The sequence below is a fragment of the Dermacentor silvarum genome, chromosome 11 (genome assembly GCF_013339745.2).
Source record: "Dermacentor silvarum isolate Dsil-2018 chromosome 11, BIME_Dsil_1.4, whole genome shotgun sequence".
NCBI classification, from domain to species: domain Eukaryota; kingdom Metazoa; phylum Arthropoda; class Arachnida; order Ixodida; family Ixodidae; genus Dermacentor; species Dermacentor silvarum.
The window spans coordinates 16,280,028-16,306,292 of record NC_051164.1 but is presented as its reverse complement, the minus strand read 5'-3'; the positions used below and the strand labels follow the sequence as shown (position 1 = coordinate 16,306,292).

The window sequence follows — 26,265 nt, the reverse complement described above, 5'->3', positions numbered from 1 at the left end:
GAGAGCGAGGGTGGCCTGGTGTCGCAGCGATGCCCTCTCCCCTCACGCAATACCTGGCGCGCCAGGGCGGCAGTAGATGTCCCTTTCGCCCGCTCTGCTCTATCGAGGCGCGCACGTGACGTGGCGACGCAGCCAATGAGAATTTAGGTGCAGTTTCGTTGCTCCAGACGACAGAAGCTGGCTTTCTGGCTCAACTGGCCATTTTATGCTTTAGTATCAAAAACCTCTCACGCCAATGCCAGAAATACTAAAGGAATGCATGCATGTGCTACCACTAATTCTTATGGTAGCTTAACAATCGTAGCGCCACATTTCCCTCTAGTATTTATTGTACGAAGCTTATCAAGCTATTTAAAGACCACTGTGATCCCTCGGTGGAACGACGCTTTTAGGTGACTTAGAGGAACACTAGCGCATAGCCAGGGAGCTTTATTGCAAAGAAACATAAATGATTTCCGTACACGTATAGAGGTAGCGTTCTCGTTACTGCTCATGATCCATACATACAGGGTTTCCCGATAGTGCTTGGGGGGATCACATAAAACGGTGTTATTGATCGCCAGTAATGAAGAATTAAGCTTGCGCTTTCTCTCAACTCACCTTAGCCACAAGCTATCACAAGTTGCGCAGGCCCAGACCACAAAATATGTGACATTCTTCGGCTGTTGTGGCATTCGTGAGCCTGAGGAGATTCATCGACATGAAAACAGCAGTTTGGGTGCTAACAGATTCACATTCTTTCGACGTGTTTGAGATGGGAGCTTCATTGAACCTCACCCGCTTACTTTTGCTACGCTTAGTTTGCGCCACAGTAAACATTCCTAAATCCCCGAAATCGCCGAAATGTGATCTTTAACGCTTACGTAAGGTCCGGTACTTTATCCTGGTTCGATTTAGTGGCACAGTTAACATGCATCTTGCTATTTCAAAATTGAATACCGCTTGCCGAAGGTGAAACATGAATGGGACAGGCTCATTCAGGGCGATATTAATAAATGAAGCTAGTACTGATGTGAGAAATGCTAGCGTCACAAAATGGCTACGAGCCATGGTAGCTCAGTTGCTATGGCGTTGCGTTGCTTCTCACGAGGTGGCGGGTTTGATTCCCGCCCACGGCGAGCAAAATACCATAGTGCAAGAACACATTCACTTTTTCTTTCTGTGCATTGGTTACACGTAAACTCTCGGCATATAAACTTAATCAGAAACTGATGCACTATGGCAGCCAACTTTGGTTACTGCTCATTTTCGGGAGGCCAAGTTCATACTTTAATTCATCAAAGGGACAAATCCCATCGCTAGAAGCGGGGACATTAGAAACAAATTGGTTTTGAGGCACTCTGTGCTAAAGTAGAAGGGATCCTTCGCTCCCACCTTTTGAGTATCTATGCTCCTTAGCTCATTTCTTGCCTATGTAGTAGTAAAACTGCAGCGTTCACAAGCGAAAGCCCAGTGACAGCCCAGTTCTGGCTCATTTCCGTGTGTACTACAGACTAAAGTAAGCTTCAAAGTTTTCATGGTGAATGGTTCAAGGTGAATGGTTCAAAATGCCAATTTTATATGATCTTTAATAGTGAAGTGGTAGGCTATGACGACAAAATTATCTTATGAGACGACTTCGCAGAAACTCGTGTTTATTTAGGTTCTCCTATTTCATTACGCCCGATATTCGTGCCAAACATTGGGCTGCTTGGTTCTGCACGACTTAAATTATAACAATGCGACTTCTGGAGAAGCGATCAACACCGAAAAACAGACAAGAGCAAGCGCTGTGCTGTCCGGGTTTTCCTTTTTCGTTCATCGGTTGTGTCCTTGTTCAAGAAGGCGTGCTGCTATACTTTCGTTCCACAGAGCACCCTCACCTCGGTCTTTAGGTTGACCGTAACAGAGAAAGAAATAAACTTCAACTTCAACTAATCCTCTTTTATGCAGAGAACAAAAACTCGTGTGTATTCCAGAAAATGATTATGACTGTCATTTAATTCGCAGATTCTGCTCTATTTTCCCACTACAGTAGTGTAAAATTGAATTTCCGCCCCACTTTTATTGTGAGGGTTATTTACTTGACTGACGTGAATGTGTTAGGATGCGTACTATGGCATTGCCACCTAAGGCAACTTCTGCAAAGGAACGGCCGGCGGCTTTCTTTATATGTAGTGTGGAGTTTGTTTACACGTCAATGTGCCCTAAATATCAAAACTCATCAATCATAACACCGTCCCAGAAAATAATTGTGCTCTGCTCAAAACATTCTAGAATAATTTGAATTGTGCGCTTTGTGCTCCTAAGGTAAATTACGAGCTGTTTTCACAAGCCCGTCCGATTGCACCTGTTCAAGTGTTATGCTACATAAAATTATGCTTGCAGGAAATCTAACCCCAATATCACAAATTTCATGGCCGACATTGGTATTCCCGGTGACTACAAGAAGCTCGAAGAGTTTTACATACAAAGGTGAGCTTGTCTAAACTCGTTTTGCTCTCATACTTCTTGAGCGTCCGTGCTGCTGCAGCATTGTCTGAGTACAATACGCAAAGTCAAACAAACACGTGCACGACAAGTTTGTGTGTTTTCAGTCTCACATATTGCAGTTATAATTGCTTAAAGAGTTCGGAAAATCATAACAAGGACCAGTTTTAAGCCATGCCAGAGAGCAGCAGCGCATAAGTGTACGTTTGGTGTCATACGTTATAGCATCTTAAACCTTCTTTTAAACCACCGGCAATAAGATGGGCTGAGCCATTTTTACTGTTTTACTGAGCAACTCTCCCCTACGAAAGTCATAGAAGTGGGATATCCTTAAATGAGAGCATTTTGTGCACGTTGAACTTCGACATTCAGAGAGAATAGTGGACCACGCTTATTATTAGGCAGATGAAAAATGTCATTCAATGAATGTGGAATTTTAACTTCATACCGAGTTTCTCTCACGTGGTTTACTTGCCACAGCGATAAAATGTACATGTAACTCAAGAGCTTTTATTCAACATCAAGTGAAATAATAGTTGGTATAGTTTGGTACCCTAAAACCACCTTGCCTTTCTACAATAAAAGTAATAATATGGCAACGCATGAGTTATTTGAAAGGTATCAGATTGTGAACCTTGAAGAGTGTTTATTCAAAAAGTTAAGCCCGGTGTTCTTGATCTTTAGCGAACCATTGACATCGCCATCTAGCGCGGGGTGAAACCAAACTTGGAAAGTTGTTTATGTGATTTGTGAAAACCTTGAATGTCACCTTTCAAAAGCCGACAAAACATTTGTCTTATATAGCGATGGAAATCTCTCTGCAGACCATCGCTGAAATGAATTTAAGCTAACGAGGTGCCTAGATAAACATGGGAATTGCTAACGAAGCTTCAGTTGGTGTGTTGGCTTGAGAACAAGATTGAAAAGCAGCCAGGTTTTCGTCACGCTCTTGTCTGTGGATTACGTTTTCAGGTTGTTAAAAGTAGTGCAAGGGGTACGGAAGAGCTACATGGTTTGGCAGGAAGTATTTGACAACAACGTTGAGGTAAGTGAAAGCATCCCCTTGTGCTTCAAGAATAAAATCTACACTCAATCTGGTGGATTGAAATAAATATTATTGCGATAGCAATTATATGGACACTTGAACCGGATTTCTGCCGTCGGCGTCGCCGTCGTCGTCGCCGTCGCCGTGAGGTTCCCTATAGATAAAATCTTCGCCGCGCGCCGTATGCCCGAGAGGAAGCGTGCGGGGACGCGCGCTATCACGGAGAGCGAACGCACTCAATCTCCCACGCGCAAGCAAGGAAGCAGGAAGCCAGCACCGGAGGGAGCAGGGGGGGGGGGGGGGGGGCGCACTTCTCTGCCAACAACCGCGCTCGTCGCTCGCTCGCACCGTCTCTTATTTCCACACGGCATTCGCCGCTCAGTTTCCGTTGAAGCGATAGACCGCACGTACCTTCGCCCGCTCGGCAGTGCAGCGCTACAGGTGTGTCCCTTCGCACGCGCTGCCCACGGGAAGCGCTTCTCATCAACACCACCGTTTCACACGCGCCTTCTCGTGGTCGTCGAGTCTCTCTTCATGTCGGTCTACTTACGCCGCAGCTGACCTGCTTACTTAATCAGCTCATGTTTACTACAATTCATATTGCTACCAAAGCCGCTCACCTTACTTCGTATGACATTGCTGTGTTGCTATCGCATTCATTGCTTCGCCCTTAGGGCGAAACTGTGACATTTTTTTAATAGCACGTGCAGAACAGAAACGCGACTTAGATAAAAGCGCCCAAGAAACACGGCGATGAAGTCGCAACAAATTGTTATTGCAAACGCATGACTAATTTAATCTGGCTGGCTCGCAGTCGACTGGTCGGATCATCAGCCCCAAAACGACGTGACAGGGCACCGTCTCTTGCAGATTGCGTCGGATACAGTGGTGCACGTCTGGAAGGAACCTCATCAGGAAGAAATGAGTGCCGTGACGGCAGCCGGGTTCAATGCCCTTTTATCCAGCTGCTGGTACTTGGACTACATCAGTTACAGCCACGACTGGAAGACGTACTACGCCTGCGACCCGCATAACTTCACAGGCAAGTCTGAGCATCAATTACGGTTGCCCATTCTGCCTGCTTGAAAATGTAGCGCCGCAATCACCATATATATATACTCAGATATTTACATCAACTGCCGAGTGTGGACGAGGTCTCCAAGTACAGTACACACATCAAGATTAAACTCGGTGATCGCATTATTTAGTTTTCTCTTTTTCTTTTTGTTTGAAGAAATAGAAATGGCACTGCGAATAATATATTCAAGGTTCATTTGGAAAAGCATGAAATTTGTTCATGTTAGGCACATACCCGGTTTTCCATTGTTAACAGTTGCCAAGTTGTCGTCAAAGAGGTTCATTCAACAGTGGCACATACACTGCGCTACATAGACAGTGACCCAAGTTGTTCCGATTGTTGATTTCGCACCATGTTTCCTCAGCACAGCTGCGCTATGCGCTAACTATTCGACCGTGGAATACCCAGTTACATAGGTTGGCGCGAAAACGATTAGAGACATAAAGGCAGCCCCAGGAAAGTGCAATACGTACGCTTAGAATGTTAATCGCATACATAAATAAATAGTTACTGCGATGGTAGACTATGACATGTTTCTAAACACATTAAACATATTGGCTGTGGTACTGCTTAGCAGTGTACCTTAAAAGAAAACATGCGCACGGTATACAACATGCGAATTTTACGTTGCATGCACAATCAGTGAACTTTTTTGCTGTTGTCTGTCGTTAAACTATTCTACTATTGCCTTCGCTTTAAAGCAATTCTTAAAAATGTCAAGATTTTAGTAGTTTAGGGTTTATCTATCAAACTCTACATGCTTTTAAATCAGTGCGTTCAGTGACACGAAGCAGGCGTTTCAAATATATTATTCCAAGCACGTTAAAACAGTGCTAATTACATGTTCATTGATGACACGTTAGTGTATTACTCAATAATATTGAAAGATCCAAAATTATGCCCTATCGATGCCATTATCTTAACCCACAGTGTTCCATTTTTTACTTCTTGCCCGTCAAGCAAGATGTAAATATTCAGAATTTCATGAACTCTCTGGAAAGGGGCGGAAGCACGAAGTAATGAAATAAATAAGTAAATGTCAAGCGACGTAACAACTCTGTTCTATACTTCTAGGTACGGCCAAGCAGAAGTCTCTTGTCGAGGGTGGCGAAGCTTGCATTTGGGGAGAGTTAGTGGATGCCGCAAACCTGATTAGCCGCACCTGGTAAGTTAAGAATGGCCTATTGCTTATAAAATGGCGTGAGGTATATGGGATTGTCTAACATAAGTAACTTTCCATGGAAAGAATATAATCATATATTCGCCCTGCACATTTTACTTTCTGAGTGTTAATTAAAAATTAAGTTATGGGGTTTTACGTGCCAAAACCAGTTCTGATTATGAGGCACGCCGTAGTGGGGGACTCCGGAAATTTGGACCACCTGGGGTTCTTTAACGTGCACCTAAATCTAAGTAAACGGGTGTTTTCGCATTTCGCCCCCATCGAAATGCGGCCGCCGTGGCCGGGATTCGATCCCGCGACCTCGTGCTCAGCAGCCCAACACCATACCCACTGAGCAACCACGGCGGGTGTTTCTGAGTGTGTATGGTATTCTGTGCCTTCTTCAGCCGTTTTGCGCCTATCTATCTATCTATCTATCTATCTATCTATCTATCTATCTATCTATCTATCTATCTATCTATCTATCTATCTATCTATCTATCTATCTATCTATCTATCTAATCTTCTCACGTCCACCCAGTGGCCCAAGATGTCTCGAAAACGGAACGACCACGACCGCATCACGACCATGAGCACACAAGTAGTAGTGGCCCAAGCTGTCTCACTCGAAGTCAAACTCACGGGTTGGCCATTCAGACCAACCGGTGAGTTCGACTTCGAGGGAGACGACTTGGGCCACTACTATGGTTGTGATGCCGTCGTGGTCGTTCCATTTGCTTTATTCCAGCTTCGTAATATCTACTCTCGACATGTCGACGTCATCACTCCTTCTACTCCGACACAGTGGCTCGAGCTGTCTAAAACTTTGCACCAGTCGGTATCGGCACATGGTGGTGATGCCGTTGTTCTTGCCACATCGTCGTCATTCCAGCTTTGTCATCGCACACTCGACATGCCGTCTCGTGGTCACGCCATCGTCATACAGTCGTCATGCATCCGTTGTCGCACAACCATAGCGATGCCATCGTAGTCAATCGTCATTTCGTCTTTGTGATCTGACTCCTTGTCATTCTGTCGTCGTCACGCCTTCTACTCCAACCCAGTGGTGCGCGTTTAATAGGTTAGGCCACTAGGTATGTGTTTGGGGTGGTGACGCCGTCGTGGTCTTTGAATCGTCGTCATTCGTGCTTTGTCATCTGACTCTCGTCATGCCGCTGTCATCACATTATCGTCCTCATGCCACCTTCGGCGATCAATCAACCTCATTTATTGTTCGCCATTTTAGTGTGATCATTCTGTCGTCATTCAATCCCAATTATTCAAGTGTTGTCATAGCTCTCGTCGTGATTGCGTCGTCGTCACACAGACGCTATCATGCATCCGTGTCGTAACGTCATCGCCATGCCATCTCGGTCGTGTCACCGTCGTCATTCACGCTTCTCCACCCAGTTGTCAATGCACAGTGCACGGGCGTTGTTGCATTTCATCCCCATCGAAAGACATGTTAACCAAACGTCACTTCAGAAATACGGTCTCTCGCTACGTTGGTCGATTGGCATTCGCATTACCGTCGACTGTTACCGTGAGATGGGTTTCGCGTTTTTATTTGTCAGTCGGTAAAGTTGCTATCAATGGGCTCTCAGGGTAACAAATAGGCCTGGCCGTCAATAAACGCTAATTTTTATGTTTCATGGTGAATCACATACGCATGTAAAAAAGTAAATAAGAAAAGAAGAGCCCACCTTGATGTAAATAGAGCACACGACATGATGATTTCACAGCGGTGGCCGAAATTCTCGCCTGGTTTGTTTTCTCTCCTGCTGCTTCAGTCTCTCGAAAATTTTACTTGGTGCGTCTGCATAGCACGACGCAAATATTTTTTGTGCATTGCGTAACACTCCTAAAGAGGCCTCGCAACTTCTAATCTGTGCAGTGCGTATGCTATTTAAATGAATGTTGCTTCCTACTGCAACAAGGAAAAAATAAGTGTTTCTGCAAAGTAAATTTTATAACGCAGTTGTAAATGGCTAAAAATTACTAAGGTTACTAAAAATTTCGTAAAATTACTAAAAGATTACTAAATTGGACGATATACGAGCGTAACTACTACAGAGAGACCCAGGGCACGACATAGATACTTGGGTGGCAGATATCAAATATGTGTACAAAAAGCATGCTAAGGAAACAGGAAGACATGAAGATCACCCTTATGTTGACTCCCATCTCTTGAATCTCTGGGACAAATGCCACAGGTTAATCAATAAATGCAAAAATAATAAATGAAACAATGCATTACGCAACACAATTCAAGGAATCACAATAGAAGCGGAAATTTATGCCCAGGAATTAGTCAACGAGGACTGGCTTGAATTCTGTGATCAGCTTAACGAACAACTGCATACCCCAAAGGTTTGGCAAATATTGAGAACCCTTGTAGGCGAGGCAAAACCAAGACACGCGGTAACTAAATTGCAAATGTTGGCAAATAAAAATGCAGAGGAGCTAGGTGCACAATTTGAAAAAAAGGTGTGCAAAAAGGTGTGCAAGAATTTGCACACCTTTTTTCAAATCAACAACGAAGATCGTCCTGGCCAGATTACGGCGAGTAGGGTAACGACAATCCCCAAGGAATCAACTCGCCTTTTTCCCTTTGTGAAAAACATGGCGCCATGCAGAGCTTAAAAAGGCACACTGCCCCCGGAGCAGATGGAATTACATACGCAACGTTGACAAACTTGCCAGATAGCTATCAAGAGGCTCCGCTGGAATATATAAGCAAACTAAGAGAAAAAGGAGTATATAATTTCAAAACATGTGAGGGAGGCAGTGGTAATACCAATACCTAAGCCAAGAAAACCAACCGACAAAATACCCAACTTCAGGCCCATATCTTTAACCCCCTGTATAGGAAAATTTATGGGTAAGATGGTTTTACAACGTTTTGAGTGGCACCTGGAAGGCCTTTAACATTTATCCGAGACATTGATATGCTTCAGAAAACATGTTAATACTCAGGACACTATGCTAAGGATGAAAAACCGGGTGTTCGATTGACCAAGTACAGCTCAGCTAAGAACAATCGTAGGGGTTGATATGCAATGAGCTTTTGATAGTGTCACCCACCGCGAAATTCTAGAAATACTTAACGTAACTAAACCGGGGCCTATAGTATAGAACTATGTTAAAGAATTCCTAAGTGAAAGGATGGTTAAGGTGAAGCTAGATGAATATGTGTCACCTAGCCATCCAATCACGCGCGGAACACCTCAAATTTCTATTCTCTCACCGACTTTATTTAACATTGCGATGATGAAGCTACCCACATTACCAGAACAGATACAAGACATAGAACATAATTTGTACGATGACATAACTATTTGGTAGAGTCGAGGATCACCATGATGGCAGGAACAAATGGTTCAAAGTGGACTAGATGCCATACATGAATATGCCGAACACTAGGGCTGGAATGTACCCTGAGAAATTAGAATATATTGTCATTAGTGAACACGTTAGCAAGCGAGACGAAGAATATAGGAACTGAATAAAACTTCGAATGAAAGACGCATTCTTACCCCGCAAAAATACCATAAAAATCCTCGGTCTCCTTCTACAGGACAATAGTAAAGCAAATACGTGGGTGCAGAATTTGATCGTACAAGGTGAACATATCCTTGCAATGAGGCGTAGAGTCAATAGACAAAGGAAACGAATGAGAGAATACGAACTACGTAAGCTTATAGAATCCCCGATCTTTTCTAGGGTGATTTATTATCCACCATACGCTAAGATAGCCAGCAGGCAGCGCAAAAATGTAGACATTATCGCTAGAAAGTGTGCTAGCCTTGCCCTAGGAATTTCTAAGTTCGCACCCAACCATAAAATTGAAGCAACCGGGCTCTTTAACTCACTAAAATATTGAATAGGCATCCACAATCAGGCACAAATACAAAAGCTTAAATCATCTCATCAGGGTCGACGAATACTCAACATACTGGGATACAAAACCGCTAACTTACCACCAATTCCGCCGAAATTGGCACCATGGGATGATTTGCCAAGGATAGCAGTAGAAAAAAATGTGCACCCGGAAAAGAATCGAAAACCAAGGTCAAAACGAAGAAATATAGCGCAGAAGACAGACGATAAAAGCACATACTATACAGATGCCAGTCATAACGCCGAAAGCAGCAAAGCAGCGGTCGTGGGCCATGACTTAACCCGTGTGAAAAGTTACTAGAGATTGCCACCGCCTCAAGCCGCGGAATCGCTGGCGATACTGCTTGCCACAACGGAAATGACACATACATCTGACACGATAACACTACGAACAGACAGTCAAGGCGCTTGCATAGAGATTCAAAATGATGACCTTCCTTTCCCCATACGCACAAAGCTACATATGTGCATGCATGCTCACCCCCTTTTCTACACGTACGTATACAGTGGGTTCCAGGCCATCAAGGATTGCGACAAAACTTAAGACCACACCAGCTCTCCCGCGCAGAAAATCCGGGACCTTCTATCCTTTGGCCTGTCGAAGACACTTACAACCCCAGAAAAGAGCGGAAGATGCAGCGCAACGAAAGGCTAGGCATTTTGAAGTCTCGCAGGGAAGCATCAAGACTTCTCAACACGCCAACCTGCACGCATTCGAGAGAGGACGCATCATTCATACGAAAAGCACAAACACACACATTACTCACACCACAATACGCGTATATGCATTATATTAACGGGGAACAAGGCTCCCGATTTGTAAACAGTGCGGGACCTATCCATCAAATAAGCACACCTTGTGGTAAGTCCCCTGCAAACCCCATCTTCAGAAAGACAGTGCTTTCTAAATTCCCACACAACCTGCGGGCTCGCAGCTGGGAGGAGTGGACCACTCCCTTATGAAAGTTTCAGCAACTATGATGGTCACGTCTAGTGCAGCAGGTCAAGAACATGCTGGGACATGAGGTATGAGCCTATAGGGAGGCCCGGACTTGGGCTTTAGCTCCTTTGGTAGTAATAAATGGTATATATATATATATATATATATATATATATATATATATATATATATATATATATATATATATATATATATATATATATATATATATATATATATATATATATATATATATATATCCTAAAGAGGCCTCGCAACTTCTAATGTGTGCAATGCGTATGTTGTTTAAAAGCATCTCGCCTCCTACTGCAAAACAAAATAAAAGAAAGAAAGAAAGAAAAATTTCAGCCAGTTCCACGCTTCTGAAATCTGACAAAACAGCGGTGCTCTGCAAGCGTGCGTGTATAGCGTAGTGGGTATGACGCTCGCCTTCGGACCGTGAGTACCCGGGTTCAAGTCCCCCTCTTTTCTTTCTCTCTATTTGTGTGTCTCTTTCTCTCTCTCGCTCTAATTTTCTCTTTCTGTCGCCCAAAGCAAAGCATCTTGTGTTACAATCCTTGGTACAACGCAATGGTATGGTTTCCATAAATGCAACATCTGCAAGCGTAGGTGTATAGCCTAGTAGCTTTGACGCTCGCATTCTGACCGTGGGCACTCGGGTTCGAATCCTGCCTCGCCAAGACATTTCGTTTTATTTTCGTTACTTTACTCGCTTTCTGAAACTTCGAACACCCTCGCTCCGTAGGGGTCAACCTCGACCCTAAACAGCCTCGCTGTTAGAAGAAAACTTTGGTGCAAAGGGCATTATTATAACGGAGTTGTTAGTGTGATGCTGCTGCTGTCAGGCGCTCGTGCTCTTCCCTCGCCTGTTCGTTCTTCCTACTGCAAGACACCAAAATACGCTCGCATACCGTGCATTGTATGCACGTTAAAGAAACTCAGCTGTTCAAAATTTAACTGGAGTTCCCTACTACGGCACGCCCTTTATAGCCCACTGTGCATTTTCGAAATGTGAAATGCTTTAAAAGGATTCCCAGTGTGTTTCACTCAGCATAAGAGCTAGCTTTCACATCTTAGTGCTCTCCATATGGCGTGTCATAAACCTCCATCGCGTTGCTAATATTGGATACTAAAATATCGAACAAGCTTAGTGTTCTTCCCGTTCAGGTGGCGCTGCCACAACCTGGAAGGTAGGAGCCGGCGCCGAATGGGTTGCTCGCACAGACCGGAACGATCCCGACGACTTTCCGTTTATTTGCAACCGCGTTGGGAGTTTCGGGAATGTTCAAGGGAATTGGCATTGTGGACTTCCAGCTGCGCGCATCGGAGCAATAAGTTAACTCCCATGTTCACTAAAGTCTTCTGTAGCATATAAGCTAGCTCATCTGCCATGAGTCGGTGCGTTATAAAGCCCATTAAAACACAACATACCGCATCGACGTCGCAAATCATCGCCATAGGAAGTAAAGATATTGTCTGCCCGACGTTTGCGAAGCATCCGTGCGTCATGCAACAATGCAAAGTATTGTTGGAATACTGAACAGCAGTCAATCCTGCGAATTTCAGATTTTTCTTATTCCTTTTCTGGGGTTTTAAGTGCGAAAACCGTTTCTGATTATGAGGCACGCCGTAGTGGAGGGCTTCGGATTAATTTTGACCACCGGGGGTTCTTAACCTACACTACAACGTAAGCACACGGGTGTTTTTGCATTCCGCCTCAGTCGAAATGCGGCCGCCGCAGCCGGGATTCGATCCCGCGGCCTCGTGCTCAGCAGCGCAACGCCGTAGCTAACTGAGCCACCGCGGTGGGTCAGATTTTACTACATGGATGTGTATTATGATGTGATTGTGTTTTCTCTCTGCATTTCCATATTGCTTACTATGCGCCAGCACGCACATTTTCAAGACAAAGGTATTGATAATTGAGAGTTGTGTGTGTGTGTGTGTGTGTGTGTGTGTGTGTGTGTGTGTGTGTGTGTGTGTGTGTGTGTGTGTGTGTGTGTGTGTGTGTGTGTGTGTGTGTGTGTGTGTGTGTGTGTGTGTGTGTGTGTGTGTGTGTGTGTGTGTGTGTGCGTGCGTGCGTGCGTGCGTGCGCACTACCAAGAACAAAGCAAGACGTCGACCACACACTTTCGACTTTCTTCTCTTAGGCCTAGGGCGTCAGCAGTGGCCGAGAGGCTGTGGAGCCCCGCCTGGGTGAAGTACTCAAAGACAACAGCGTCCCGGTTCGAAGAGCAACGCTGCAGGATGCGTAGGTGAGTGTATAGCCAAAGAGTGTGAAGAAAAACAAACACAACCTACAAACGTGTAGTTCAGTAGCCCACACGCTAAGCACAAAGGTAGTAGAAGTAAACCATTTCAAGAAAAGAACGGCTAGCCTCTTGTGTTGAGTTTTATTTATGGATGATTCTCGTTCCTTCTAGTGGATTCTATTCGCTCTGATTCGGTACAAGAAAAACATACTTACCTCAGAAGAATTACAACTTTAATTGAACAGAAGCAGAACAAACGCACTCCACTGGCGAGCACCAGAAGTATCTAGAATTGTATAATGTAGGGAAAGCACAAAGTACTTCCTGGCAGGTCATTTTTTCTCACATTGCACGGATGCCCTTCGCACCAACTAGGTACATTTAAGAGCTATAGGATCGATGGCGGCTTCAAATTATCACGCAACCTTCCCAGCCATCCTCTGTGGCAAACATTCATATGCGGTCAGCTATGACCTATATTTCAATAGACAGCTGAAAAGGTAGCTAATGATAGCTTGGTTGTTATTGTATTATTAATGTATTGCATGTGAAATTGACACAAAAACAGAGAGACAACTTACTAAACAATATTCCACTCTAACATTATTGGTAAATCGCGCTTCTGTAATTGTAGAGCAGCCACTCTTAGTATGAGAGGAGGCTTCATAGCCAGAGTAGTCAGATAAACTAGAGACAGCTGATGCAGTCATGTTGAAGTTTCCACACAACTTTGGCGTGACAGTGCCTACTGAGGTCTAATTGTATTTTTGTCGACCACAAATGTCCTCGCAGCAGAGCGTTCTGAAAGCATTATTACATCTGTTATATCAGGACCACAAGCCATACAAGTGACTTCAGTACTGACTACAACGTTCACTATTATCCTGTGCTGTAAACGGCTGCGATTGCGTGCGCGTTGCTATACATTTCCTTCTTGTCTCTCTGCATCCCCCGTCCCCATATTTTGTGTAGCAAAAGATATTTTTTGTTTTGGTTAAGCGCCTTGCATTTCTACTACCTGTGTTCTCTCTCTTGTTTGTAAACAAGGAATTTATTTCCTTAAAAAGAAACCGCTGATTCCACCTGAGGGAACATTTTCTTCAGAAAAACGATCCAAATACAAAAAAAAACGCTAAAATTTCTGATCTCGCAGTGGCCTACAGGTTCGAACTTTTCGCCGCCAGATTAAGAAGTAAAAAAGAACGGGTGCTAGGTCTTCATTATCTCCACTTTAAAAGGGCGGTGAATGGAGCTATAGTGGGTAGGAGTGATGATGAATGGTGTTTAATGGCGCAAGGGCCAGGTATGGCCAAAGAGCGCCAGGCCAGTGTTAATAGGTTGACAATGGAGCAATGAATTGCGAAAGATAGATGTGTCGTGGCTGTAAAAGGGCCTAAAAACAATCGCTGTAAAATGCGTAAAATATATATGTAATAAAATTATGGCAATGGCTAATGAGGTGCACTATGAGACGAAAGAACAATTTGCAAGATAATCATGATAAATGAGAATTTAGCACTGATAAGTCTTTTCAAACAGCACTACTGCCTTGACAGGCCCTTTGAAATGCAAGGGCCTGGAGACTCGTGCTATACAAAACTACTATCGCAGCGGCATCCTCTGGAGAGAGGATGCGCTATGAAACTATTGGGCAAATAACATGCAATATAACATCGCTAAGAAAGCCCAGGACAGCTTTGGTGTTAAAGAGGGGTTTGTCACCCAGAAACATAGCGGGATGGAGAGGGAGACAGTACCGGTACGCTAGAGGAAAGTGCCTTTTTCTCTCTGTTTCGGCTTCCCTGCACTCCACGAGGGCGTGGAGCACGGTAAGCCTCTTTCCACATCTACCACAGGTTGGTGGGTCATTTCCGGTTAAAAGAAAATTGTGGGTGCCGTATGTATGTCCTATTCTCAAACGAGAGAATAGGACATTAGTTCTTCGTATTTTCGTAACGGGATGCCAGGGACCTATCTGTGGCTTAACTAAATGGAGCTTATTGTTCGTTTCGGCATCCCACAAGCGCTGCCAGTGGCTTCGAAGATTATTTCTTAAGTAGGGCTTGAGGTCTGCGGCAGGGATAGAAGCTGTAGGGTTAACGGCTCGCGATGTAGTTGATGAGGCCATTTGATCAGCCAGAACATTGCCCTCGATGCCTCTATGGCCAGGCACCCAGCACAAAATAATATGCTGGTTAGCCATATATGCTTTGCACAGAGCAGAATACAGTTCAATGAGTACGGGGTTTTTGTGTCTGTGTAGAGTCATTATAGCTTTTACAACGCTTAGGGAGTCTGTAAATATTATTGATCGTTTGAGTTTTGACTTGCCTATATTCTTCACGGCTGATAAAAGTGCATAGGCTTCAGCCGTAAAAATGCTTGTTTCCGGGTGCAGTACATCGGACTCGGAGAACGATGGGCCGACTACTGCATAAGAAACCCCTGCATGTGACTTGGAAGCGTCAGTGTAAAACTGAGTGCAGGACGAGTACTTGAACTGGATTTCTAGAAAATGCATCTGGATATGTGCCTCTGGAGCGTCTTTTGTGACCTCTACAAACGAAGTATCGCACTCTATGAGTTGCCACTGCCACGGTGGCACTGGATTTGCTGGGGCCATCAAATTATTTTCAAGTAGTGGGATATCCATTTCTGCACTAATTTTTCTTATACGTAGTGAAAAGGGTTCTCTTACTGTCGGCCGGTTATTAAACAGTGTGGCACTGGTCATATCATTTATGATTGAGAAGGACGGATGTTCCGAGTTCGAATTTACTTTTAGGAAATAGGCAAGGCTTAAGTATGAACGCTGCATGTCAAGCGACCACACGTCCGCTTCTACGTACAAGCTTGACACAGGACTTGTCCTGAAGGCACCAGTGGCTAAGCGGATGCCGAGATGGTGTACAGGATCCAGCATCCTTAGGGCGCTTGGCGTAGCGGAATGGTACACTATGGCGCCGTAATCTAGTCGTGTGCGTATGAGGCTCTTATACAGATTTAAAAGGCACTTTGTGTCACTACCCCAAACGGTGCGTGACAACACTTTTAGAATATTCATTGTTTTCATGCACTTGTTTCTTATATACTGTATGTGTGCCACAAATGTAAGTTTCGTATCTAGAATCACACCTAAAAATTTATGTTCTGTTTTTACGGCCACACGTTGTCCCTGCAACTCAATGTCAGGATCGGGGTGCAGACCCCTCTTCCTGGAGAACAGGACGCAGGTGGTTTTTTGTGGGTTAAGGCTAAATCCATTCTCGTCTGCCCACTTAGACACCTTGTTCAGACCAAGCTGAATCTGCCGCTCACAGACTGCAAGATTGCACGAGGCGAATCCTATCTGTACATCATCGACGTATGCAGAGTAAAACATGTTTCTTGGGATGTACAGACGCAAAGAACTCATTTTTACGATGAAGAGAGTGCAACTCAGCACCCCGCCCTGTGGCACTCCAGTTTCCTGCACAAATGGTCTTGATACAGCATTTCCCACACGAACACGGAATGTGCGATTAGATAAATAACTTTCTATGACATTTAACATGTTACCACGTATACCAACGTGTGAGAGGTCTCGAAGTATTCCAAACCGCCACGTGGTATCGTAGGCTTTTTCCATATCAAGGAATACAGACAGAAAGAACTGTTTATGGACAAAAGCTTCACGAATTTGCGTCTCAATACGTATTAGATGGTCGGCGGTGGATCGACCCTCTCGAAACCCGCATTGGTACGGGTCAAGCAATTTGTTTGATTCGAGGAAGTGTATTAGTCTGCGGTTTATCATTTTTTCGAACAGTTTGCAGAGACAGCTTGTTAGTGCTATAGGCCGGTAACTTGAAGCAGACGAAGGGTCCTTGCCCTGCTTCAGTATAGGAATGACAATGGCCTCTTTCCAGGCAGAGGGGATCTTGCCGGAGGACCATATAGCATTGTAAAGGCAGAGGAGCGTTTTCTTTGTTTCTTGGGGAAGGTGTTTTAGCATTTGATAAACTATGCGGTCAGAGCCTGGGGCAGACTTGTTGCAACAACTAAGGGACGCATACAGCTCAGCGATGCAAAATGGCCGGTTGTATGCCTCGTCTCCGGTGCATTTTCTTTCTATTTTCTGTTTTTCTATGGTAGCCTTGTGTCTTTTAAATGTTGGCGAATAATGGGATGAGCTGGACACATGTTCAAAATGTGCTCCCAGGCAGTTAGCTTGTTCTTCCAGACTGTCGCCTTGTGTGTTTACCAACGGGAGCGAATAAGTTTGTAGCCCTTTTATCTTATTAACTTTCTTCCAGACTCTGCCCTCATCTGTATACGAGTTGATGCCTGATAAAAACTTCTCCCAACTCTCTCTCCTGGCCTGTCGACGCGTTCTTCTGCCCTGCGATTTTATCTTCTTAAAATTGACAAGATTCTCCGCAGTTGGGGAGTCCCGTAGCAAGCCCCACGCTTTGTTCTGTTTCCTACGTGCGTTCCGACATTCGTCGTTCCACCATGGGACACGGCGTTTGCAGGTCGCACCACTTATTTTAGGTATACATTCAGAGGCGGCATCAATTATAAGAGATGTAAGATACTCGACAGCAGGATCAATTCCCAGCGAAGATATGTCAGACCACGAGATACTACTTGTCAGACTTTGGAATTTCTCCCAATCTGCTGAATCCAACTTCCAGCGAGGTGCCTGTAGTGGTTCGTTTTGTAGTGGTGATCTCAGCAGTATCGGGAAGTGGTCACTCCCGTAAGGATTTTTTATAACTTCCCATTTAAGCTCAGCAAATATAGACGGGGAAGCTACACTGAGATCAATGGAAGAAAACGTTTTGTTTGCGAGATTGTAGTAGGTGGGTTCCTTCTTATTCAGGAGACACGCACCAGAGGAGAAAATAAATTGTTCGATTAGGCGTCCTCGTGCATCGATACGCGTGTCGCCCCACAAGCTGCTGTGTGCATTGAAATCGCCAAGAACGAGGTAAGGTTCTGGTAATTCATCTATAAATGACTGAAATTCATGCTTGTGTAAAGGATAATGTGGGGGTATGTAGAGCGAGCAAATGGTTATCAGCTTACCCAGAAGTACAGCATGAACGGCTACCGCCTCAAGTGCCGTATTGAGTGGAAGTTGCTGACAGGCTACACTTCTGTTGAGTATGATGGCCACGCCACCAGATGATGGGGCAGAATCCTCGCGGTCTCTTCGGAAAACAATATTCTGACGTAGGAAGTTGGTGTTTCTGGAGTTTAGGTGTGTTTCTTGAACACACAGCACCTTTGGATTAAATTTATTGATAAGTTCTTGGATGTCGTCTAGGTTGTGGATTAGTCCTCTAACATTCCACTGCATTATTGTGTTCATGTTGGAGGAAAATAAAAGGCGCTGTGTGTCTCAAAAGGGAGGAGAGTGACTTTACTTTACAAGGCCTTTGTCAGGCCGTGTAATTGGTGTTTTGTCTTTTGTTGGAGCGGTCGAGAGAACCTCACCGCTCCTTCGACGCTACTAGCGCCGTTTGGCTTGGACTAGTGTCCATAGCCTCTTGCGAGGCACTGGACACCCGCTCCAGAGAGCGATGTGTGCGTCGCGTAGACTTCATCTCGAGCGACGAAGTCTTTGTCCCCACCGGGCCGGAGGTCGAAAGGACCCCTGTGGCCTCTGCGGTGCCCTGGCTGCTGCCGGAGCTTGTAGATTCCACTGGTGTGGAGACTTTGAGAGATGGCAGGGCAGCGTTGGCTGCTCCCACCGTAGGGGCGGATGGCGTTAGCCTCGGCACGCTAGACGTGGTCCGGGCTACCGCCAGAGGCCGTTGTGGTGCCGCCCCCCGTTGCACCACTTCGGCGAAAGTTGTTTTAAGCAAGTACAACGAGGAGATACGTTGACGTGCTTCGCGGAATGTGATATTCTCCTTCACTTTTACAGTAATTATTTCTTTTTCTTTCTTCCAGGCTGGACAAGCTCTGGAGTATGCCGGGTGACTGCCGTCGCAGTTCGCACAATGTACCTCGTCATTATTGCAATCGTCAGAAGAGTGACCAGTTGTGCCGCACTTTGCGCACATAAGCTGCCCTCGGCAGCTCTGGGATGCGTGACCAAATCTTTGACATTTGAAGCAACGTCGCGGGTTCGGAATGTATGGTCGAACATGAAGTTTTACGTAGCCGGTTTCCAGAGTCTCGGGTAAAGTAGTTGAACTGAAAGTGAGTATTAAATGCTTTGTTGGGATTTAGTTGTCATTCCGTCTGATTTTGATGCGCTGCACATGGATTACCCCTTGGTCCTTCCATCCATCCAGGAGTTCTTCTTCATTCAATGTCATTAGGTCTTCGTCTGATACTACACCTTTTACTGTGTTCATTGTTCGATGTGCGCTTACAGAAACAGGGATGTTACCAAAGGCTACGAGGTGTGCGAGTTTGTTGTATTGTTCCTTGTCTTTTAGTTCGAGTAGCAAATCTCCGGTTGCCATCTTTGTTGCCTTATACCCAGCTCCAATGATCTCTTTTAGGCACTTGGCCACAAGAAATGGGGAAATTGCTCTAGCTTTGTAGATGATTGTTCGCAGTGGAGGACGTGGAATTTCGGGAAACGTTCGTTGTTTTTGGGCAAGAATAGTGATGTTGCATCGGTGCGTACCCTTTTCGAGGCACGATCAGTTGAGAAAGGGTTCGGGGATCCCATGGAAAGAAACTACTTGTTCGGCAACAGCGTCTGCCACCCACCGCGGAGCCCAACAAGGGGACGTGGCAGAACATAGAGACAAGTCTGCACAGCGCCAGCAGTATGCCATTGCTATAACCCAATATGGTATACCCAAGGTAGGACAGCCACACCAGGTTAACCCTTGCCGCCAGGAAAAGTCGAAGTGAATGGAAAAGATGAGAGGACAGGACAGATTAAAAGTGGAAGGGAAAGACGAAGATGATGGTAGAGAGAGATAGGAAAAGACGACTACCGGTTTCCCCCGGGCGGGTCAGTCCGGGGGTGCCGTCTACGTGAAGCAGAGGCCAAAGGGGTGTGTTGCCTCCGCCGAGGGGCCTTAAAGGTCCAAACACCCGGCTTCGGCTCAACCTCCAGGATCCTCTTTTCCCCGGACACGGCTAAGCCGCGCACGGCTACACGCGGGAGGGGCCAACCCTCATGTGCTCGGGTACGTGGTGTCGCAACACACCAAACGCCTGCTTACGCAGACGCCCCTGCGGGGACTTGGGTCATGGCAGTGGGCAGGTGGAGCAAACGGCTACCCGAACGAAGCTCCAGTGCAACTCGACGTCGCAGAGGTCTGGGGGATCGAAAGGAGCCTCCACCACTTTGTAAGGCAGCAGCACAGCTGTTGTCTGGACGCCTTTATTCGGCTGAGCCACGCGCTGAACGAAGAAGCCGCGCACAGTGATGATGATTATGCTCAAGTGAAGAAGATGAAGGATTATTATTTTGCTCACAATATATATATATATATATATTGTGAGTGCATTTTGGGCATATCGTCGTCGTCATCTGTACATGCGACTCACCATCATCTTTTGTCTCGTGCGGTGCTTCGTCTCTGACTCGGGCGGCTGCTCGGAAATAAAAGGCATCGCATCGACGACGTCTCACAAGTGGTGGAGGTGCTTCGATTCCCACATCCTCTTACTTTCCCGATTCCCCTGGAGCTCCGATCCGGTCGTCGTTTGCTCTCGCCTAACACGGTGATGGCAGAAACTAACCCATCCACCAGTGCTGCTACCACCTCTGCTCAGCCAGCTGGGCCTACCTGGACGGTGAACACCAAACACCGAGATCCTCCCATCTTTGCCGGCCTCCATGGCAACGACGTGGAAGATTGGCTCGATCACTACAACAAAGCCAGCGACGTCAACCATTGGGACGACACGCACAAATTGCGGTATGTCGCTTTTTACTTAACCGAAGTTGCGAAGACATGGTTTTTTAACCACGAAAGTGACTTTTCGGACTGGCCATCATTCACCCAGCAATTTAGCCAGATATTCGGCCTGTCCTCCGGAAGCTCCGAAGTCGTGAAACAGAAGCTGGCAACGCGCATACAAGAACAGGACGAGTCCTATACATCCTACATTGAGGACGTCCTCGCTCTCTGCCGCCGCGCACAGAGTGACATGGCGGAAGCTGACCGCTTTCGCCACATACTGAAGTGCATCAACACGGTCGCCTTTAATGCTCTCGTCATGCAGAACCCAAACTGCGTTGGTGATATCATCACGGCGTGCCCACGTCTAGACACGCTCCAGTCTATTCGCCTGCCACGCGCCTCTTGCGACCCTCGTCTCAACGGTGATGCTGAGCTTCGAGCCCTGATACTCACTCTCATCAGGGAGGAACTTAACGGCCATCTTTCTGGACCTGCGACGCTTGCAACCGTTCGCCCCGCACCTTCTGGACTGCGTGACATCATCAAGGACGAACTGGCGTCGATGACAAACGCCCAAATGGACAAGTCTGCTGCACCATTTCGTCCGCCAAGTTATGCCGAAATTGCCTCCTGGCCTCCCTCGACCGTTCAGTCTCCACCTGCCGAAGCTTACCGCGACCCCCTAGCTTCGCTGGCAGTGAATACTCCTGCAATGCCGTACTACTCTCCGTGGCGGTCGTCGCGCCCTGTTTGTTTCTACTGCGGTATTCGCGGCCACATTTCTCGCTTCTGCCGTCGGCGTCAGCAAGATGAAAGGCGGGGCTATGCTACCTTTGAGCGAGACAGCGCACCTAGGTTCGACTCTTACGTTCTCGGGCGTCACCCAGGTGAAAGGCGAGGCTACGACACCTTTGAGCGAGACAGAACACCAGGGTTAAATTCGTACGTTCCCGGACCGCAAACAATCTCTTCTGATCGTTCTCCTTCACCTTCCCAGGACATGGCTCGAGCATCCCGCTCGCCCCGACGTCGCCCTCCTTCACCTTACCGCCATTCCTCATCGCCCTTGCGCGCTGCTTCCTATGTTGTGGACACCCGCTCGCAAAACTAGAGGCTGCAGTTTTTGGAGGAGAAACTGCATCGTGTCGGACTGTACCAATTCCTCCTGCTCGCCCTGCCAATTTGCTCTCGGTTTGTGTGGAAGGTGTTTCCGTCGACGCCCTTGTAGATACTGGAGCCGCTATTTCAGTTATACATCGTGAACTGTGCTTTCGTCTGCGAAAAGTGCAAACGCGGTATCTTGGTCCAGTTCTATGTGGTGCCAATGACGTTCCCATCTTTCCTACCGGACAGTGCACAGCTCGCGTTCTGATAGACGGTATTCGTCATCATGTGCAACTTGCGGTGCTTTAGATGTGCGCTCATCAGATTATATTAGGATGGGACTTCCTGTCCGCTGCTTCTGCACTAATTTCGTGGGGCGACCCAAGGATTCACATCAGCGACACCGAGACTTATCCCGTTTTCGATTCCCGCTTGGCGCTGTCCTGCTGGAGCGGAATCAGAAGTGTGAAGAGCAAGTCGTGGCTTATGCAAGTCGTGCTCTTTCTCCTGCTGAGCGCAACTACACAATTACAGAACAGGAAGGCCTCGCCATCGTGTGGTCAATACAAACATTTCGACCCTATCTGAACGGCCGCCATTTCACAGTTGTGACCGACCATCATGCTCTCTGTTGGTTGTCGTCCCTGAAAAACTGCGTACTGCGGGTACTGCGCTTGCAGGAATATGACTTCACTGTCACGTATAGGTCCGGCAAACAACTTCAAGATGCCGACGCTTTGTCGCGCTGCCCGCTGTCTCCAAATGTCCATGCTTCACCTTCGAACTGCATGGCACCATCTAGCCACACGTCTCAGCACACGCGCAGTAGCACGGGAAAGTCGGTTGCCTCAGTTGACTATCTTCCGTCTACTGACCTCGCCTTACTCCAACGTACTGACCCATACTGCCGTACGCTGATCGACCGACTTACTGGCTTGGCACAACCCCCCAACAGTAGCTTAAGACGACAACTTTCACGTTTTAAGCTTCAAGGTGGAGCGTTATTTCGATCAATCTACTATCCTTCCGGTAACCGATGGGTACCAGTCATACCTCGCTCACTTCGACTCCAAGTATTAGAAGCATTTCACAACGACGCGACGGCTGGCCACTTTGGCTTTCATAAGACCTACGACCGCATCAAAACGCGTTGTTTCTGGTCGGGCCTTTCCACCTCTGTCGCCAAATACGTTGGATCCTGCGCGTCATTCCAGCACAGAAAACGCTCGACATCCCTTCCAGCCGGTCCTCTGCAGCCTCTACCATGGCCGTCCACCCCCTTCGAAATTGTGGGCATAAACTTGTACGGGCCCCTCCCACTCACGCCCACTAGTCACCGCTGGATCGTTACCGCAGTGGATCATCTAACGCGGTACGCTGAGACAGCTGCTCTTCGCTCTGGTACTGCCTCCGAAGTCGCCGAGTTTTTCGTGCACGCTATCGTTTTGCGCCACGGCGCACCTCGTGTCCTCCTGAGTGACCGTGGCAAGACGTTCCTTTCGCATGTGCTCCGTGAAGTCCTCCAGGCCTCTGACACCACCGATAAGACCACATCAGCGTATCATCCGCAAGCAAATGGTCTTACAGAGCGTTTTCATTGAAGTTTGTCCGACATGATGTCAATGTATGTTCGACCCGATCACACTAACTGGGACACCATTCTACTTTTCGTGACGTTTGCGTATAATACTGCCGTCCAACGTAGAACCAATTACAGTCCCTTTTTCCTTGTGTGCGGTCGTGCGCCGTCTTTCGTCTTGGACACTACACTCGTTTCAGCACCTGCTGCTCCATCCGCAGCTCTTCCTGAAGAATTTGCTGCTCGCATCGCCCGCTGCCGTGAAATTGCCCGTGCCAATACCGCTACCATTCAGGACAAAAAGGAAATTCGCTATGATGCGACGCTTCGCGTTGCTTCGTTCCGCCCAGGCGACGAACTTCTTTTGTGGACACCTGTTATCGCACCGGGCCTCTGTGAAAAGTTTCTCCACAGATATCTCGGCCCCTACACCGTTTTGCAAAGAACTTCGGCCGTTAGATACCGCGTCACTCCTGTCAGCTCAGCTACTGACCGCCGCCGCCGCACTACGGAAGTCGTTCACGTATCTCACCTGAATCCCTACATTCGCCGTACCTACCCTTTCTAACTTGCGGTCTTGCTGACCGCTTTCCTGAAGGGGAGGAAGTTAGTGTGAGCGCAGTTAGTGTGAGCGCATCCCATCGACCGATGTCTCACAATATATATATATATATATATATATATATATATATATATATATATATATATATACCGGACTAACGTTAAGAGACAGAAAGAGAGGGGTGTGGATAAGAGAACAAACGGGGATAGCCGATGTTCTAGTTGACATTAAGCGAAAGAAATGGAGCTGGGCAGGCCATGTAATGCGTAGGTTGGATAACCGGTGGACCATTAGGGTTACAGACTGGATACCAAGAGAAGGGAAGCGCAGTCGAGGACGGCAGAAAACCAGGTGGGATGATGAAGTTAGGAGATTCGCAGGCGCAAGTTGGAACACGCTAGCGCAAGACAGGGGTAATTGGAGATCGCAGGGAGAGGCCTTCGTCCTGCAGAGGACATAAATATAGGCTGATGATGATGATGATATATACAGGTGAATTCCAGAGCATACAGCATAAAATACGCGCACAAGTAGAAATATACATTCCTTGTGGTTGTGCTCGCGTAATAGCATAGTGTCGAGCGTGGTCACATTGCCATCGCAAAAGCGGTAACAGAGAAATGGTTCTAAGAGCGGTTTTTGTATAATTTATTTTTGCTCACGCGGAAACAATGTTCGTTTTTGTGGAAAAGAAAAAAAAATTAGAACTTCATCTGTTATCCTATTTTCTGTGCTAAGGTACTTTGCAAGTGTCAATTCAGCTTGGCACAGAATGCCTTGAACCAAGCAATGCATAACGTTCGCGTGTGCTCGAAGGCCCGACTTAGGCCCTTTAATGAGTGGGCCCGAGTCCAGCCCAGGCCCATGGCTTAAAGCCCGAGCCCGGAACAGGCCTGCGGCTTCAAGCCCAAGCCCAGCCCGGGCCCGGCCCAAGCCCGCCAAAAAGTCACAGGCCTGCGCGGTACACGCAGCGCAGTCACAGCGTAAGCTGGTGGAGCGGCTCAAGAGTAGCTCCAATTTGGGCACCACGCACAACAGGGTCTTCGCGGCAGTCTGTTCGCCTCGTTTTGACGAGAACGATCTGAACTGTCCGCGCGGCGTCGACGGCTAGCTGCGACTTGTAATGCTCTCTGCACAGCAGTCTGTTGAGCCCTATCAAGCCTTAGAGCTGCAACTTACATGTCGGGTGCGCCGCCTTTGCCGGCACCTTAACTAGATGACGCCACCCCTAGTGGCGGAGGCTCGGCAGCTCGGGAGCGCGTTGATTGCGCGCCTCGTCTGAATCGCATATCGTCGTCCGCGCCTGCGGACGCTGCGTTTGCAGGCATCTTACCTAGATGGCACCCCCATACCGGCGGAGGCTCGAGTCGTTTTCCCCGGCGTGCTGCCTTATATATGGGTATTGGCCGCGCCCCGATAGCAAGCGCTTGCGTGGCTCAGTAGTAGAGTATCCGGCTCGCACGCGGCGGGCGCGGGCTCGATCCCGGCGGGAATCGGGTATTTTTTTCGCGATTCGGGCGATAGCGGTTACGCGGCCGCCGGAGACGGCATCATCGCGACCCGAAACGGCTATTGGAATGAGCCTATAACAGCTTACGCTGTAAAAAACGCTTCGGATGGCCCGGGCTTTCGGGTCGGCCCATGCCCCTGCAGTGCTCTAGTTTTGCCTCTTTCTGGGACAACTCAGGCTTCGCTTTCCTCAAAGTAAGCTTGACTTGCGTTTCTTTCGTGCGTAGCTCCGGATTAGCCGCCCGCCGCTGCCGTTTCGCTTGCGCTTCCCACCGACAATCCTCCTTGGTAGCGGTCTCCCGGCGGTTACGTCTTGCTTCGCTTCCCTCTTGCGTACCTCCGAATTAGCCTCCCGCCTCTGCCTTTTTCGTTGCCGATTACCGTGCTCAAAACGTAGAATTCGCCCGGCGATGGCACTGCCGCTCTCGGGCGAGTTCCCGCAGCTGCTCGCGCCATGGAGGTAAAAAATACTAGGAGGGAGCGTCACGTGATTCCGCTAGCCTCGGCAAGCCAACCTCCTCTGAAGCCACTCCTCCCTCTCTCAGGGGCCCCGTGCGCGGTGCCTTTTGGGTAGGAATAGGCCCACAAGTTTGCCGGAACATTCGTGATTGTTTGTTACGTGGTAACTTTTACTGGCGCCTGCCGTCACAGGCTTGGAGGCCCGTATGCGTTTGGTAGTTTTCTGCTACTGCGCGCGTCGTTCTTCGCTTCAAATGCGATGCCTTGAAACGTGGAGCAAGACTGGGGCGTCTGACTCATGAAGACAGAAAATTTTCAAG

General features: G+C 47.2%; 1 protein-coding gene across 1 annotated transcript; it reads left to right on the top strand.

The window, feature by feature from the left end:
* The first annotated feature begins 2,338 nt into the window (after nucleotides 1-2,338).
* LOC119433966 (beta-hexosaminidase subunit beta) lies at nucleotides 2,339-12,874 on the top strand. Its single transcript, XM_037701257.2, has 5 exons — nucleotides 2,339-2,454; nucleotides 3,442-3,514; nucleotides 4,385-4,556; nucleotides 5,667-5,757; nucleotides 12,766-12,874. Exons 1-5 carry the CDS (start codon nucleotides 2,396-2,398, stop codon nucleotides 12,872-12,874), a joined length of 504 nt encoding a protein of 167 aa, XP_037557185.1. The 5' UTR covers nucleotides 2,339-2,395.
* The last annotated feature ends 13,391 nt before the right edge of the window (nucleotides 12,875-26,265 follow it).

Coding starts and splice junctions, on each gene's coding strand:
- LOC119433966 (XM_037701257.2), top strand. CDS start 2,396: ATGGCCGACATTGGTATTCCCGGTGACTACAAGAAGCTCGAAGAGTTT. Junction 2,455..3,441: donor GAAGAGTTTTACATACAAAG/GTGAGCTTGTCT, acceptor TTACGTTTTCAG/GTTGTTAAAAGTAGTGCAAG. Junction 3,515..4,384: donor TATTTGACAACAACGTTGAG/GTAAGTGAAAGC, acceptor CGTCTCTTGCAG/ATTGCGTCGGATACAGTGGT.